The sequence below is a fragment of the Canis aureus genome, chromosome 9 (genome assembly GCF_053574225.1).
Source record: "Canis aureus isolate CA01 chromosome 9, VMU_Caureus_v.1.0, whole genome shotgun sequence".
Classification (NCBI taxonomy): Eukaryota; Metazoa; Chordata; class Mammalia; order Carnivora; family Canidae; genus Canis; species Canis aureus.
In genome coordinates this window covers 74,404,104-74,417,033 of record NC_135619.1, presented here as the reverse complement: position 1 = coordinate 74,417,033, position 12,930 = coordinate 74,404,104, and the positions used below count along the sequence as shown (strand labels likewise).

General features: G+C 50.0%; 1 protein-coding gene and 1 long non-coding RNA gene across 2 annotated transcripts; one reads left to right on the top strand and one right to left on the bottom strand.

Moving 5' to 3' along the window:
* Positions 1 to 954: 954 nt before the first annotated feature.
* LOC144321197 (uncharacterized) lies at positions 955 to 4,409 on the bottom strand. Its single transcript, XR_013386951.1, has 2 exons — positions 4,256 to 4,409; positions 955 to 1,389 (listed from the first exon to the last, which is right to left on the bottom strand). It is a non-coding gene; the product is annotated as an uncharacterized LOC144321197 (long non-coding RNA).
* A 117-nt stretch (positions 4,410 to 4,526) lies between these two features.
* LOC144321196 (ras-related protein Rap-2a-like) lies at positions 4,527 to 5,826 on the top strand. The gene has a single exon (XM_077910704.1). The coding sequence runs from the start codon at positions 4,590 to 4,592 to the stop codon at positions 5,190 to 5,192; it is 603 nt and encodes a 200-aa protein (XP_077766830.1). The 5' UTR covers positions 4,527 to 4,589; the 3' UTR covers positions 5,193 to 5,826.
* The last annotated feature ends 7,104 nt before the right edge of the window (positions 5,827 to 12,930 follow it).

The window sequence follows — 12,930 nt, the reverse complement described above, 5'->3', positions numbered from 1 at the left end:
CCTGGGGGCTGCTAGCAGAGTCCCACAGCCTAGGGGCGTAACTGGGACTCTACTGTGTCACAGTTCTGGAGGCCACAAGTCCCAGATCAAGGTGTCAGCAGGTTGGGTCCTTCTGTGGGCTGGAGCACCTATTCTAGGACCCTCAGCCTTGGCTTCTGGGTTGCCAACATCTTTGTCACTGTCTGGCTTGTGGAAACACCAGACTGATCTCTGACTTCATCTTCACATGGCATTCTCTCTCTGTGTATGCCTGTGTCCAAATAACCCCCTTTATTTAAAAAATATATATTTTATTTATTTAGAGGCAGCATGAGTAGGGGAGGGGCAGAGGAAGAGGGAGAGGGAGAATTTTCGGCAGACCCACCCAGGAGCCCCAGCTGGAGTGGGACTCATCTCAAAGACCTTCGTGGTTGTGCCCTTTCTATTTTTTTTTATTTATTCATAGAGACAGAGACAGAGGGAGAGAGAGAGAGAGAGAGAGAGAGAGAGGCAGAGACACAGGCAGAGGGAGAAGCAGGCTCCACGCAGAGAGCCCGACGCGGGACCCGATCCAGGGTCTCCAGGATCATGCCCTGGGCTGCAGGCGGTGCTAAACCGCTGCGCCATCGGGGCTGCCCAGTTGTGCCCTTTCACTAACAGAGTGAACCCAACTCTCAACCAGATTCATGGGAGTATCTTTTCTCTTACGTAGTTAACCCCAAATCACAGGAGATCTGACACAGGGCTCCAAACCACGGCCCTGAGATCATGACCTGAGCCGAAATCAAGTGCCAGAAGCTTCACTGACTGGGCCACCCAGGTGCCCCCAAATTACCACTTTTATAAGGACACAAGTTATATTGGATTAGGGGCTACCCTCCTCCGGTGGAACCTCAGCGTAACCAATTATATCTGCAACAAGCCTATTTCCAAATAAGGTCCCATTCCGAGGTAGAGGGCTAGAAGTTCAACAAATGAATATAATTCCACCTTTAATGGTTGGTAAGGAAACACTTTGAAGTGACATTTGAGCAAAAGACCTAAATAAAACAAGGGAGTGAGCCACGTGGACGTCAGGGGAACAACATTCCAGGAGGAGTGCTTCACAGCAAATGTGAAGGTTGCATGATGAAACACAGGCTGGCATGTTGAAGAAGCACTCAGGATCAGAATTAAAGGAGAAAAAAAAAACCTATAAATGTATTGGAGACCAAGAAATCCCAGCAGACATTCCCAATACAAACTCTAAGGTAGAAATAGATAAAAATTTTCTATTACGGTGAAGGATACCAGTTCGAGAACAAAAAGACACATCCTATTAGGGGTGCAAAGGCTTTTCTGTTCATCAGCAATGCAGAGGGATACCAGCTGTTACCTCCGTGGTTCAACGTCGATGTTTCTGGAGTCTAGCTAAAGCAATAAGAAAAGGAAATAAGCGATGTACTCATCACTGCAGATAATAGGCTCCTAAGCCGCCCTTCCCAAATGAGGCATTTCCAAACTATTAGAATGGAGTTGGCAGTCCTTTATGCCCTGTCCTGGTCTGCTCTGGGTCCACTGGCTTGCTGGCTGCGCAGGCCACCCCTGGCCTCAGCTGCTCTGTGCACCCACTGCTCTCCACTCGCGGCTCTCTGCTGCTGCTTGCGATGCTTCTGGAGCTCAACCTAGCTGGCACGTGAGTATGCCTAGGAGAGGGAGTTTGCAGGCAACCCCGGAGCAGTGAGGAATGGGTGCCAGGGGGCACCCGCACCCCTCGCTACCGTGCACCAGTGGACGATGCTGAGGTGCGTGGCACACTGTTCCTGAGAGGTCGCCTACAGCAGTGATAAGACAAAGATGCACCCTGGCTTGGATCTCCCCGCTTCCCTGTTTTTCCCTTCCAGGGTCCCCATTCCTCCGAGAACACTTCCAAAAATAAACCATTTGCCCACAAGACCATGTCCCATGTTATGGATTCTGCTTTTGGAAAGAACCTGAATTAAGAGAAGTGACCCCAAGAAGCAGACCTTCAGGGTGGGGTTCTAAGGTGGATCACATGCCCTTCAGACCCCATTGTAAGGACCTTATTGCTGGTGGTGAGCCAGCTGGTGGTGACCCTTGCCTGTGGCACGGTGGCTCACCAGGGGCCAGCTTGCGATGTGGTACAGGTGGAAGGGGAAACATGGGTTCATGTGCTACAGGGGGATGAGCTGACTTTTGTTAATGGCTTTAAAAATACGAATGATAGACTCAGATTAGCCAACTATCAATGTAAGATATTCTTTTTATTCTTTAAAACAGATTTTATTTATTTATTCATGAGACAGAGAGAGAGAGAGAGGCAGAGACACGCAGAGGGAGAAGCAGGCTCCCTGTGGGGACCCCGATGAGGGACACGATCCCAGGACCCCGGGATCATGAGCTGAGCCAAAGGCAGACACTCAACCACTGAGCCACTCAGGAGCCCCAATTTAAGATATTCTATGGAAGTCTGACACTTGCTGGTGACACTGGAGCCCCCCATCTCCTGCAGGCACAGGGGATCTGATGGTGAAAACCAAGCCAGATGTTGTTCCTTCTCTCTCCAGTCATGTTTAATCTACTGTTTAACCTATCAATGAATGTTTTATGCGAATTAAAATAGTAAATTATCATATTTTCTATTTCCAGGAGGTTTTTTTTTTTCTTTTGGAGAAACTCTTTCAAATTACTTAACCATACTCTATAGTCTCTTATTCTTCGTTCTAAATTTTAAGCTTCTTTTTTATTTCCTGAAAAACGTGAAACATAATTATATATCTGATAATGCCATTGCCTGCTGTTTTCTGGACATGGTTTTATTGCCTGTGTTTCCAACACCTCTCAACTCAGAGTGTTTTTTACCTCTCAACTTTTTGCAACTTTTCAGCAATGAATTGCCTATATTCCCTCAACAGTTATCTGTGGGATATTGTTGAAATGTGGCTGGACTCTCTCTCTCTCTGTGTCTCTCATGAGTAAATAAATAAAATCTTAAAAAAAAAAAAAGAAATGTGGCTGGAACTCACATTCCCCCAGGGAATATTTGCAGTTATCCTTTTTATTTTTTTCAGTTATCCTTTTTAAAAATGCATTTTCACTTTTGTTACTTTGCAGTCAGAGAATGTCTCATGAGATTTCTCTATTTCGAAATTAGAAATCACGGGGTACCTGGATGGCTCAGTCGGTGAAGCGTTCAGCTCAGGTCATGATCCTGGGGTCCTGGGATTGAACCCCACATTGGGCTCCCTGGTCAGCAGGGAGCCTGCTTCTCCCTCTGCTCTTGCTCTCTCTCACATGTTCGGCCTCTCAAATGAATAAAAATCTTAAAAAAAAATTAGAGTTGTCTGTTGTGTTCCATGTATAACTAATACAGGTTAAGGATGCTCTGTGCACTGTTTATAGAAAAGCATGTTCTGTGACCACAAACACCAACGTGAAAGACGAATCCTGTTGTCACTTAAACTTCAAGCTCAGTCAGTGCTGGGGCCCTGTCCCCCAGCAGGGCTGCACCAGAATGACCGGTCAGTGGCGCCCCCACATAGGGAAAGTGTAGAACCTCCACTTTCAGCCCCGCCTGAAGGGCCCCTGAAGTCCTAAGGCTCAGCTGTGCCTCAGGCATAAGGTGGGTGGAGTTGACTCTGTAGATCCCAGGACTTTCTACTCAGCCCCCGCTGCCCCACACCCAGCCTTCTCCTCTGAGATCAAGAAATAGCCAGAAGCTTGTGTAGCTGTAGAGTAGAAGGCAGAGAGAGAGAGAGAGAGAGTGGTGGCAGTGGGTCAGATCCGGAGAGTCCTCTATAACTAGGGTGACCCCAAAGCCCTGTTGCCAGGGACTTACTGGTGGGTGGAGGGGTTCACACTTTCATTTTGAAAAATGTCCCGTTTGGGGTGGTGAGTTGTGTTCTACTCTTAGGTCTGGAGGGCATGATGGAAAGCCAGGGAAGGTCGGAGCCAGGGAGTAAAGTGTGATTTACATTTTACGAAGTTCATCTGGGCCTTGCTCAACGACCAAGGGGCCTGGGGGGGGGGGCAGCGTAAAGGGGGGCCGCGCGGCACCCCAGGCACAGACGCGGGCCAGGAGTCACTGGGGCCCTCGGTCTGGAGCTCGCTCGCAAGCCCCTCCTTCTCTGGGGTCCTCCCTGTCTGGAGAGGGGCCCCCGCCTGCGCCGGGCCTGACCCAAACCGAGGCCAGCCTGGCTTCCGGCCGCGAGGCCGCCTGTGGGATGGTGGAGAAATCCCTGCAGTTCCCGGGTAGACGTGGAAGGGATCAGGTTACCTTCTGGTCTCGCGGAGAGAAGGGGCTCTTCTTGGAAGGGGGGGCGCAGAGGGCAGGGGCTGTCGGAGGGGCCCCGGCGGGTCGCCCGTGGGGCGGGGGGGAGGCCGCGCGGGGCCCGGCTGCCGGGGGACCCTCCGGGAGCGACGGCCGGGGGAGGGGGAGGCCCGGGCCGGGGAGCGGCTGCGGGGGGCGGCGCCTGCACGCCCGGGGCCGCCCGCCCCGCGCGCCCCTCCCCTCCTCCCGCCCCTTCCCCCGCGCCCCTCCCCGGCCCCCGCCTCCGCGCGCCATTCCTCGGCGTCCTCCGGCCGCGCGCCCCGCCAGCCGCGTCTCGGCCATGGCGGGCCCGGGGCCGCGACCCGCCAAGGGCTACCGGGTGGTGCTGCTCGGGAGCGTGGCCGTGGGCAAGACGGCGCTGGCCACGCAGTTCGCGTGCGGCAGCTTCCCCGAGCAGTGCGAGCCGTCGGTGGAGGAGCTGTTCAGCAAGGTGATCGAGGTGAACGCGGCGCCCGCGCTGCTGGAGATCGTGGACACGGTGGGCGCCGAGCACCTGGTCACGCTCAAGGACCTGTACATCAAGAACAGCGACGGCTTCGTGGTGCTCTACAGCGTGTGCAGCGAGGCCTCGTTCGAGGCGGTGCGGCCGCTGCGGGAGCGCATGGGCCGCCTGCGGGGCCCCAAGGCCGTGCCGCTCGTGCTGGTGGGCACCAAGGCCGACCTGGACGCCGAGCGCCAGGTGCTGACGGCGCGGGGCCGCGCGCTGGCCCGCGAGTGGCGGTGCCCGTTCCTGGAGGTCACGGCCAAGAGCAAACTGATGGTGGACCAGGTGTTCACGCAGGTGGTGCGCGAGATGGAGGCCCTGGCCCCGCCCGAGGAGGAGGCCCCGGCCGCCCCCCCCAACGCCCAGGATACGTGGCCGTCCGAAAGGTTCATCGGCTAAGGCGCCGCGGCTCCTGGTCGGCACGTCCGCGCCCTTCTGGTTTCTGACGCTCAGCCTGCCTGCCCCGCTTCGTGAAGAAAGTTCTGCGGCCGAAGACGCGTGGCTGCTTCCGCGTCGCAGCTCCGGCCAGCGCTTCGGACTGTTTGCAGAGCCTCTTACGTGTTTGGCGAAAACCTGGCCACTTGGCTTCCCCCGTACGGCGCTATAGGACGCCCCCAGGCGAGATCTAATCCCTGCGTGGAGACCGCACCACCCTTTTCTCCAAATGGGACCTGTCCCGGGATCCCCTGCTCCCCCGTGTGATAAGGAATGCTTTCCTGCAGATGTCATCCGGCCTCTGAAGGGGGTTGGGGACCCCGAACTAAAGACTCTAAGCTTCGGATTCCATGAGGTTTTGGTGTGTTTCCCTGTGCTTTGCAGCCTCGAAGTGAGCAGTCATATTTTCCCCTCTGCGTATTTCTAAATATAGTTATGACACACGCAGCGTTGGTTTGAAAGGGATATTGTATACCCTGGGAGGGAGGCCCCGACTGCTCCCGCAGAGGTCGCCCAGCCCGGCCTCCCCGCTCTAACTGACATCCAGGCGACTATGCATCTGTAAATTGAGTGAAAATAAAGTGATTTGAAAAGGTGATGGTTTGACATGCTCGTCTTTCTGCTGCGTAGGGCTGCAGGCGCCGTCTCTGCTCTCTAGTTACTTGACCCGAGGGGAAAGGGCCGCGTCTCGTGTGTATTTCTGGTTCCCAGAGTAGGATATTTTGCTGATACCTGCGTGGTTCGCAGGGACATGGGGACCGAAGTAGAAGCCAACCGTGGGAGAAGCTCTTGGCACAGTTTTCACATAACAAGGCCAGAAACTTCAGATCACCATTGTTTCATGATTTTAAGAAATGTCTCCGATAGGAGTTGCGCGGGCCTATTTTCACCAGTAAACGATTCTGTCTCACCCGCTACAACAAATCTTTCAAATTTAGGAATGTAGCCTTGCCGCTTAAATACCTTCTGCAAGAATTAAGCAAGGAAAAAATTTAAAGAAATAAACAAGAGGGCAGCCCGGGTGGTTCAGCGGATTAGCGCCTGCCTTTAGCCCAGGGCCTGATCCTGGAGACCCGAGATCAAGTCCCACATCGGGCTCCCTGCATGGAGCCTGCTTCTCCCTCTGCCTGTGTCTCTGCCCCCGCCCCCCCGTGTGTGTTTCTCATGAATAAATAAAATCTTAAAAATTTTTAAAAATAAATATATAAATAAATAAATAAATAAATAAATAAATAAATAAATAAATAAGAACACTCCAAACTATGCCCATGATCAGGAAAATTCATTTTGTTACAGGAAAATTATATCTAAAGTGACGATTATGTGGCTCTGGGAGTCTATACTGTACATGATGTGTGAACAGAAGGTGGATTTTATTTTAACATAAAAAGTATATATGTATTTTAGAACCTGACAGTGCCTGACCTGGGCCAGTTCACCAGGGGAGAGGGCTAGGCTGGGGGTCACCTGTCTTTTCTCTTTTCCTCTCTCCCTGGGACTTTGCGGGGAGGGGGTGTTGGGAACTTACCTCTGGAGCCTTGAAGTCCATCTCACTCCCTCCCTCCTCTGACCCTCTGTGTTCTGCGGTCACTCCTCCCAGCAGTGTTTCCTCACACCCCCTTCCAGGACCATCTCTAAGGGGACATTTCCAACACATGGAGGAGGGGAGGGGGGCCTGCCGGCGGTTGGGGGTAGGGAGGACCTTCCTGGCCTCAGCTGCCTTTGTCTGCTGGAACAGGCAAAAACCCAAGACTGTTCCTGGATGAGGCTTTGGGCTGTGCAGAGAAAGCACGCAGGGCGTGAGCAGCATCCCGTTCTCAGCCATGAAGCTGGGGCCCGAGGACTGCAAGTTGAGGGACTCCCCTGGCCCTGCCTGGCTTGCCTTTCTAACGCTCCACCTACCCACACTGAGGCCTCCTGGGATGTCTTGTGTCCCTGGATTCCTGTACCTTTCAATAATAGGTTCAGTCCAGGAAAAAAATCACAAGTAGACATTGCTTCCTTTAGATTCTTCGGGCCACCTCAAGTCTTTCCACTCGGATCTATGATTTGGTTCAGAGCCAGGGTGTTCCTGGCTGACCTGTCAACGTGACAAATGGTCAGGCTCACGTGATCAGCTCCGTGACCTCACGGATATACTTGAAGCAGTTCTCTGGGTGTGTATGCATGCACACACACGCGCACACACATATGTAAAATTCAAGACCTACACACTAAATTTTCTTCTTCTTCCTACAGATCTTCTAACTTAGGTATGTTACACACCAGTTGCCTGTAGTTCCTCTGAGTCAAGAGCAGCCTAGATAACTAAAGTGGATTTATAAGCAGCAAATGTCTCTGTTCGTTGGGTCAGGGTGCTGCGGTGCCTGGAAGTACTGTGCCCAGGGGGACCCAGCACACTGTGGGCTACCTCGTGAGCTTGCAGATGGCATTACGGGTGGCATTACGGGCTCAAGCCATTCGTGGCTGGGCGCTGGGCTCTGTGCGCGCTTAGCATCGCCAGGGAATGTGAGCCGGTTTCCAAAGTGGTTGTAACCATCACAAACCCACATGCTTCTGATGCTCCAAATGCTCCGCAGCTCAGAGTATGCGCAGATTCTTTTCTTGCCAAGGTGTTGTGGTTTCCATTTGTATTTTTCAGACTGCTGGTGATGTTGAGAATTCTTTCGGAGGGTTTCATGGTGTTTGATTTCCTCTTCAGTGAGATGCCTGGTTCTTTTGTCAGCTTTTAAAATTGGGTGATCTATCCTTTTCTTCTCGGTTCTTGGAGGTTTTACTCAATATGTGTGGTGGACAGCCTCTGAGATGCGTCCAATGACACCCCTCCTGGCACTCCTGCCCTGGGAGCTCCCTCCTCTGGAGGGTGGACAGGACCTAGTGATTCTCTTCTATGGAATATAACAGGACAACAGCCTGGATGTCACTTCTGAGGTTAATCACTAAGCCCCCTGTCCTGATCAGTCTCTCTCAGAGCCCTTGTTCTGTGAAAGGCCAGCTGGGTCCCACCCAGCAGCTGGCGGGGACCTGAGACATACTGCCAACTCCAGGGTGGAAGGGGGATCCTTTCCCTGATGAGCCTTGAGATGAGGGCAGCCCCTACCCACCCTCACCAAAGCCCGTGAGGGTACCTGAGCAGAGGCCCCAACTGAGCCCCCGAGTTGCCTGACCTACAGACACTAGGAGACGGAGAACATTTATTGTTTTACACCAATAAGTTTTAAGGTAATTTGTTATGCAGCAACAGATACTACTACAGCGTCCTGGTGCCTGGGGTGGGGCACTGACAGGCAAATACGAAAAATGCCAGAGTGGCTTTAGATCGGACTGTGGGCAGAGCTGGGTGGGCTTCGGGGGAGTGTTAGGTGAGCACTGAAGCATCCTGGACAGGCCATTAGTGGACGTCGGGGCTTTGAGGACACCGCCAGGGAGAGTGCACAGGAAGTGAGGAACAGGGGGCAGAAGCGTGGCCACCTTGTCACCTGCAGTTGCAGGGGGAGCAAGCAGTGTCCCCGCTGACACCCGTGAGCCCACCAGGAGGTTTGCAGGCAAAGTGCAGAAGGCGCCGCCGGCCTCTGCCTGCGGCCTGCAGTGCGGTGGGAGAAGACAGGCAGATTGAGGGAGCTGGGAAACAAAAATGAACCTGTGCTTGGTAGTTTTAAAAATTCACAGTTTCTCCAAGTGGCAAAAGATGCTAAAATTAAGAAATGACTTCCCAGGGGCTGTCAAAGCCAGCAGAATTGGATTGGAATTGGAAATGAATCCAAGGCTGTGACTGTAAAGTTTTTTATCGAAGCCTCAGAAAGAGCAAAGGTGATACTCAGAGCGCTATTCGGTAGCATGATGACCCCATTACATAGATGAAGGTGCACCCTAAAAATCATCTTCCCCAGAAACGGGGCCTCCAGGAGGCCCCTACGTCACCCCTCAGCCCTCCCAGGAGCCCCAGCTGGAGTGGGATTCATCTCAAAGACCTTCGTGGTTGTGCCCTTTCTATTTTTTTTTTATTTATTCATAGAGACAGAGACAGAGGGAGAGAGAGAGAGAGAGAGAGAGAGAGAGAGGCAGAGACACAGGCAGAGGGAGAAGCAGGCTCCACGCAGAGAGCCCGACGCGGGACCCGATCCAGGGTCTCCAGGATCATGCCCTGGGCTGCAGGCGGTGCTAAACCGCTGCGCCATTGGGGCTGCCCAGTTGTGCCCTTTCACTAACAGAGTGAACCCAACTCTCAACCAGATTCATGGGAGTATCTTTTCTCTTACGTAGTTAACCCCAAATCACAGGAGATCTGCAAAGTTTTTGAAAAAAATTAAATCAGCAAAAACACTACCTACTTGGGCTAAGAAGAGGACAGAATCATTCAAAATGAAGAAAGACTTTGGATACCTCCATTCCCCACCCCACACAATTTTACTGGAAGGAAGTAGGCTGAGAAAACTGCTTGGTTGCAAACATGTGTTTTCATTTAATAAAAAGGGGGTGGCACTGAGTGGCACAGTCAGTTAAGCATCCAACTCTTGATCTCAAGGTCCTGGGATTGAGCCCAGCATTGGGCTCCGCACTCAGTGCAAAGTCTGCTTAAGACTCTCTCTCCCTCCCCTTCTGCCTCTCCTGCTCATGCTCTTTCTCTAAAATAAATAAATCAACTTTTTTTTTTTTTTTTTAAAGGGATGGCTCAGAGGGCAGAATAAAGAGGTCAGGAGACAGAGCCCAAAGCAATGGAGGATCCGTTCCAGGACTTACGACCTAATCAAAGAATTTCTTGGCCTGGTTTCAGAATTGCTATGGACCAGTGACTCCTTTATGTTTCCCATTGCCGCCCTTTCTGGCCAGGAATGTCTAGAGCAGTTACCCCGTGCCAGTTCTACCAATGTACATGGTGGGACACGTGGCATCAGAGGCAGCTAACCTGGATCTGCAGACTCAGAGAAATTATATTTGAGGATCTGCACTAGAGGAGCCTTATCCTCACCTGGACTTGATTTAGATGGCAAGATTGTGAACTTTAAGATGATTAAACATGGAAGATTATATTCCTCCATTTTATAATATTAAACTAAACTTGCATTCCTGAGATAAATTCCAATTGGCTGTTATTTGATATATATAAATATTTATACATTTGATGAGTTGGCTTTGCTAAGATTTTATTCCATATTTTTGCCTATGTGTTCATCAATGAGACTTGCCTATACACTTTTTCTTATACAGCCCTTTTTTGCATCTGGTATCAATATTAGGCTAACACACACACACACACACACATAAGTCTAGTGGAGGGGGAGTATTCTTTATATTCTCTGGGAGATTCAGTGTAATATTGGAATTATCTGCTCTTTCCACATTTGGTAGATATTGCTTGTAAAGGTATCATTTTGAAACAAAATTTAATGTCTTTAATAATTATAGGTTTTTTTTAATTATAGGTTTTTAATTTTCTTTTTTAAAAAGAATTTTAAAAAAGATTTTACTTATTCATTCATGAGAGACATACAGAGAGAAGCAGAGACATAGGCAGAGGGAGAAGCAGGCTCCCTGTGGGGAGCCCAATGTGGACCTTGATCTCAGGACTCTGGGATCATGACCTGAGTCAAAGGGAGACGCTCAACCACTGAGTCACCCAGGTGCCCTAGTTTTTAATTTTCTTTTTTTTTTTTAAAAGATTTTATTTATTTATTCATGAGAGAGACACACACACACACACACAGAGGCAAAGACAGGCAGAGCGAGAAGCAGGCTCTCTGCAGGGAGCCCGACGTGGGACTCGATCTCGGGTCTCCAGGATCATGCCCTGGGCCGAAGGCAGGTGCTAAACCGTTGAGCTACCCAGGGATGCCCAGTTTTTAATTTTCTTAATTTAGTTTCCTAGTTTGTATTTTTCTGGGGATCCACACATCCTGTCTTTCCAAACAAATTGGCATTAGCTTCTCCATGACAACCTCTTTTTTTTTTTTAAGATTTTATTTATTTATTCATGACACACACACACACACACACACACACACACAGAGGCAGAGACACAGGCACAGGGAGAAGCAGGCTCCATCCAGGGAGCTCAACGTGGGACTCGATCCCGGGTCTCCAGGATCAGGCCCTGGGCCGAAGGCGATGCTAAGCCACTAAGCCAGCCGGGCTGCCCTATGACAACCTCTTAAATAAGATTTTTGATAACTGTAGCATCTCTGATTACATTCTCTGCTTTTTCTTAATATTATTTCTGCCCTTTCTCTACCTCCACCTCTGACTCACTCCACAATTCACAGAAAGAGACCTTGATGGAGTCTCAGAAATAGACCCAAAGAGGAGTGTAGTGTTCAGGATGCTCATGAAGAAATGCCTCCGGGAGCAAGACCGATGGAGGAAGGACAGGGCAGCAGAAAGGCAGGAGGAGAAGCTGAGTTGCAGTGTAGCCCTAAGGATGGCCTCAACCAACCTCATGAGGATGTCTAAGACTAGAATGGCTCTTTGCCTGCTCTGAGTTGGGTCAAAACTCCTCCCTCAGATCACTCATCATATATGGGAAGTTCCCAGGGAAGGGCGTTGTATTGAGAAAGGCTGCTCTCTACAGCTGAGGTGGTCCCTAAAGGGGCTGACAGCTGAAGTCTTGTCAACCAGTAGCCCTCCCAGCAGCTGGTTGAGGGAGAGTCTGGGCTACAGTCCAGCATGGCATTGGTGGAGTAAGTGCATCACATCTTTATTTCCCCTGGTCTGCTTGCAGTCTAGCTTCCTCATGCCACAAAAGAGGCAAGCAAGAAAATATCCATGGCTGTTACAATCATGAGTCCATAGTTGATTTTTAAATTGTGATAAAGTGCACATAACACAAAGTTTACCATCTTAACCATTTTCAGTGTATAGTTCAGTAATATTCGGTATATTTATATTATTGTACAATGTACCCCCAGAACTTTTTCATTTATAAAACTTAACCCCTATATGCATTAAACAGGAGCCTCCCTCAGCCTTGGCACCCACCACTCCCGCTTCTGTCTCCCTGAATCCCTAGGAACCTCACATAAGTGGAATCGCACAGTGTTGGTCTTTTTGCGACTGGATTATTTCACTCAGCATAATGCCCTCACGTTTCATGCACATTGTAGCATATGTCAAAATTTTCCTTCTTTTTAAGGCTGAATATATCCCACTGTATGAATAAACCACATTAGGCTTATCCATTCACGTCTCCATGAACACTTGGGTTGGTTCCACTTTCTGACTACTGTGAATAATGCTGCTTTGGACACGGGTGTGCAAGTATCTCTTCAAGACCCTACCTTGGATATATACCTCGTAGTGGAGTCACTGAATCATATGCTAATTCTATTTTTAATTTTTAAAGAATCACCATACAGTTTTCCACAGCGGCACATTTCCATCAACACTAGCAGTGCACAAGTATTCTGATTTTTCCACATCCTCACCACCACTTGCTAACTTTCTGTTTGTTTTCTCATAATAGCCATTCTAGTAGGTGTGAGACGACATCCCATTGTGATTTTTGTTTTCCATGATGATGAATGATGTTGAGCATCTTTTCACATGCTCATTAGCAACTTATATCTCTTCTTTGGAGAAATGACTATTCAAGTTCATTGTCCATTTTTAAATCAGATACTTTTTTGTTGTTGTTAAGTTTTAGGAGTTCTCTATATATTCAGGATATTAATTTCTTAGCAGATCTATGATTTGCAAATATTTCCCACTC